We start from the raw sequence: 1,990 nt of genomic DNA on the forward strand, positions 1-1,990 counted from the left end.
TCGCTGATAAGTGCCAAGTGCTGGCTGAAGCCCGGGGGGCAGCTCTTGGCATGGGGGTCCTCAGCGGTGCCCTGGTTCTGCCCCACCAACGGGTTCCCTGCCTGGCAACTGAAGAAGCCCCCAAAGGGCACCGCATACTGCACCCCCGCCTCGTAATCTTGGCTCACGCACACCCTGAGCTCATCAAATAGCTTCAGTGGGAAGAACCTTGAAGGGCAGGACTGGGCTCCGGTGATGGGATTGACGCCGTGGGCGCTGAACAGGCCCCCAAAGAGGTATCCGGAGCTCGGGGCCACTGGCCCACTTGCAGCACACCAGTAGGCACTGAATTGCACCCGGGAGAGCCAGAAGACATCCTGGCACTCATGATGGCAGAAGATGCCCAAGATGCACTTGTTGTGGCATTCCAGATGGCTGTGGCCTTCCTCCCGCTCCTGCATGCCCAGCAGCACCGGAGTGTAAGTGGTGGGACAGGAGAAAGCCCCAGTGAGGGGGTTCCTCTGCTCCAGCCCCCGGCACAGCACACTGGTGTCAGGACCAGCCAGCCCCACACACTCCTGGAAGACTCCCCCGAAGGTGAAGTTGGCCATGGCACCCTTACAGGAGCCATCATCAGCATTGGCATGGAAGTTGAAGTTGGGCGAGGTGGTGTCGGTGCAGCCCAGATAGGTGTTGAAGGTGTAGTAGCGGCGGATAGCCATCTCCACTCGCCTGGCCAGCTTCTTCACCGTTGGGGTGGGCATCTCTGGCAGGGTGCTGGGTTTGATGAAGAAGTACAGGGGCAGCCCTGAGCGGTCGAGAGCCACCAGCTGGTTTCTGATCCCCTCCTGTCAGGTCTTGAGGGTGATGCCTGGATAAAAGGGGGTCCCACCAATGCTCTCTACCCTGGAGTTGGTGCGGTTCCCCAGATACTGCCTGGTGAAGCCAGAGCCGATGTCCAGGGACTCCTTGTTTTTCACACTGATGATGCTGTGGAAGGCCACGCCGGCCGAGGCGGTGACAGCACTCCGTGTAGCCCAGCTGTCCTTCAGGAAGGTTGCCTTGATCTGATCCTCCTGCACCAAGCTGGCTCCGGCGTCCACTGAGGTGACGGTGTGGGTGCCGTAGTTAAGCACCAGCACCTCGGCCAGAAAATCAGCCATCCGTGTCTGGTTGTTCTCCAGGTGGCTGCCGATCGTCAGCAGCTGCTTCTTGAAGCCCTTGTCTAGGACCGCCCCTGGGTCGATCTTGGCAGTGTAAACCAGGTTCCTGACTTGCACTCGGGTGGTGACAGCACGGTCTTTCACTTGGTGGGTCTTGGTCCGGTGGAAGTCATAGGAGAACTTGCCATTGATGGAAGAGAAGAGGGACAGCTCCAGGTTGATGGAGGCAGAGGTGATGCTTTGGTAATCTTTCCAGGACTCTATGATCTCGGAGTTGATGTCCAGGTTGCTCTGCTTGCGAGGGATAGTGAAGATCTCATCTGGGATGATATAAGAGCCGTCTTCCGTGGTCTTGCACAGTGAGTAGCCCAGGTTGATGACTCTGCCCATGTCCAAATTCCTGAGGTTATCCCAGCCACCCCCCGGCAGGACTTCCAGACTTGGGACCTTCAGAGCCTTCTTGCACTCCAAAAACCCCGCAGAGGAGGACAGCTCCTGGGGCTGCGCAGCCCCTCTTACCCAAGCCACCGCCCCCCAGGCGAGCAGGACCCCTGTCAGCACCCAGCCCATGGCAGAGCTGGCGCAGGGCCCTCACCAGACGTCCGAGCAGGGAGACAGGAGCTGGGGAAATGAGCGGGCTGGGGGTGCAGCTGCTGGGTGGTTCCTCTCTTTGGGGGTTGAATTTACAAAAGGGAAAGGAGAAGTGAGAATTGATGAACGTGAGAAATGACCGAGCGGAACTGAGACAAGCAGGTAGGGAGCAGAAAGTAGAGGTGTCTGGAGCTCGTTGCCTCCCTGTTGCGAAAGCTGCCTCTCCCCTGTAAGAGTCAGTTAGAAAATCAGCTTGT

At 58.6% G+C, this 1,990-nt stretch overlaps 1 protein-coding gene across 1 annotated transcript; it reads right to left on the minus strand.

Moving 5' to 3' along the window:
- Positions 1 to 5: 5 nt before the first annotated feature.
- On the minus strand, positions 6 to 1,712 carry MPEG1 (macrophage expressed 1; the record flags this gene model as incomplete). The annotated part of the gene is given in 1 exon segment (XM_010077986.1): positions 6 to 1,712. A coding segment is annotated over 1 exon segment (1,707 nt), but the record flags the coding sequence as incomplete, so codon positions are not given.
- Between the last annotated feature and the right edge of the window lie 278 nt (positions 1,713 to 1,990).

This window comes from Pterocles gutturalis, unplaced genomic scaffold (genome assembly GCF_000699245.1).
Source record: "Pterocles gutturalis isolate BGI_N339 unplaced genomic scaffold, ASM69924v1 scaffold23053, whole genome shotgun sequence".
NCBI classification, from domain to species: Eukaryota; Metazoa; Chordata; class Aves; order Pterocliformes; family Pteroclidae; genus Pterocles; species Pterocles gutturalis.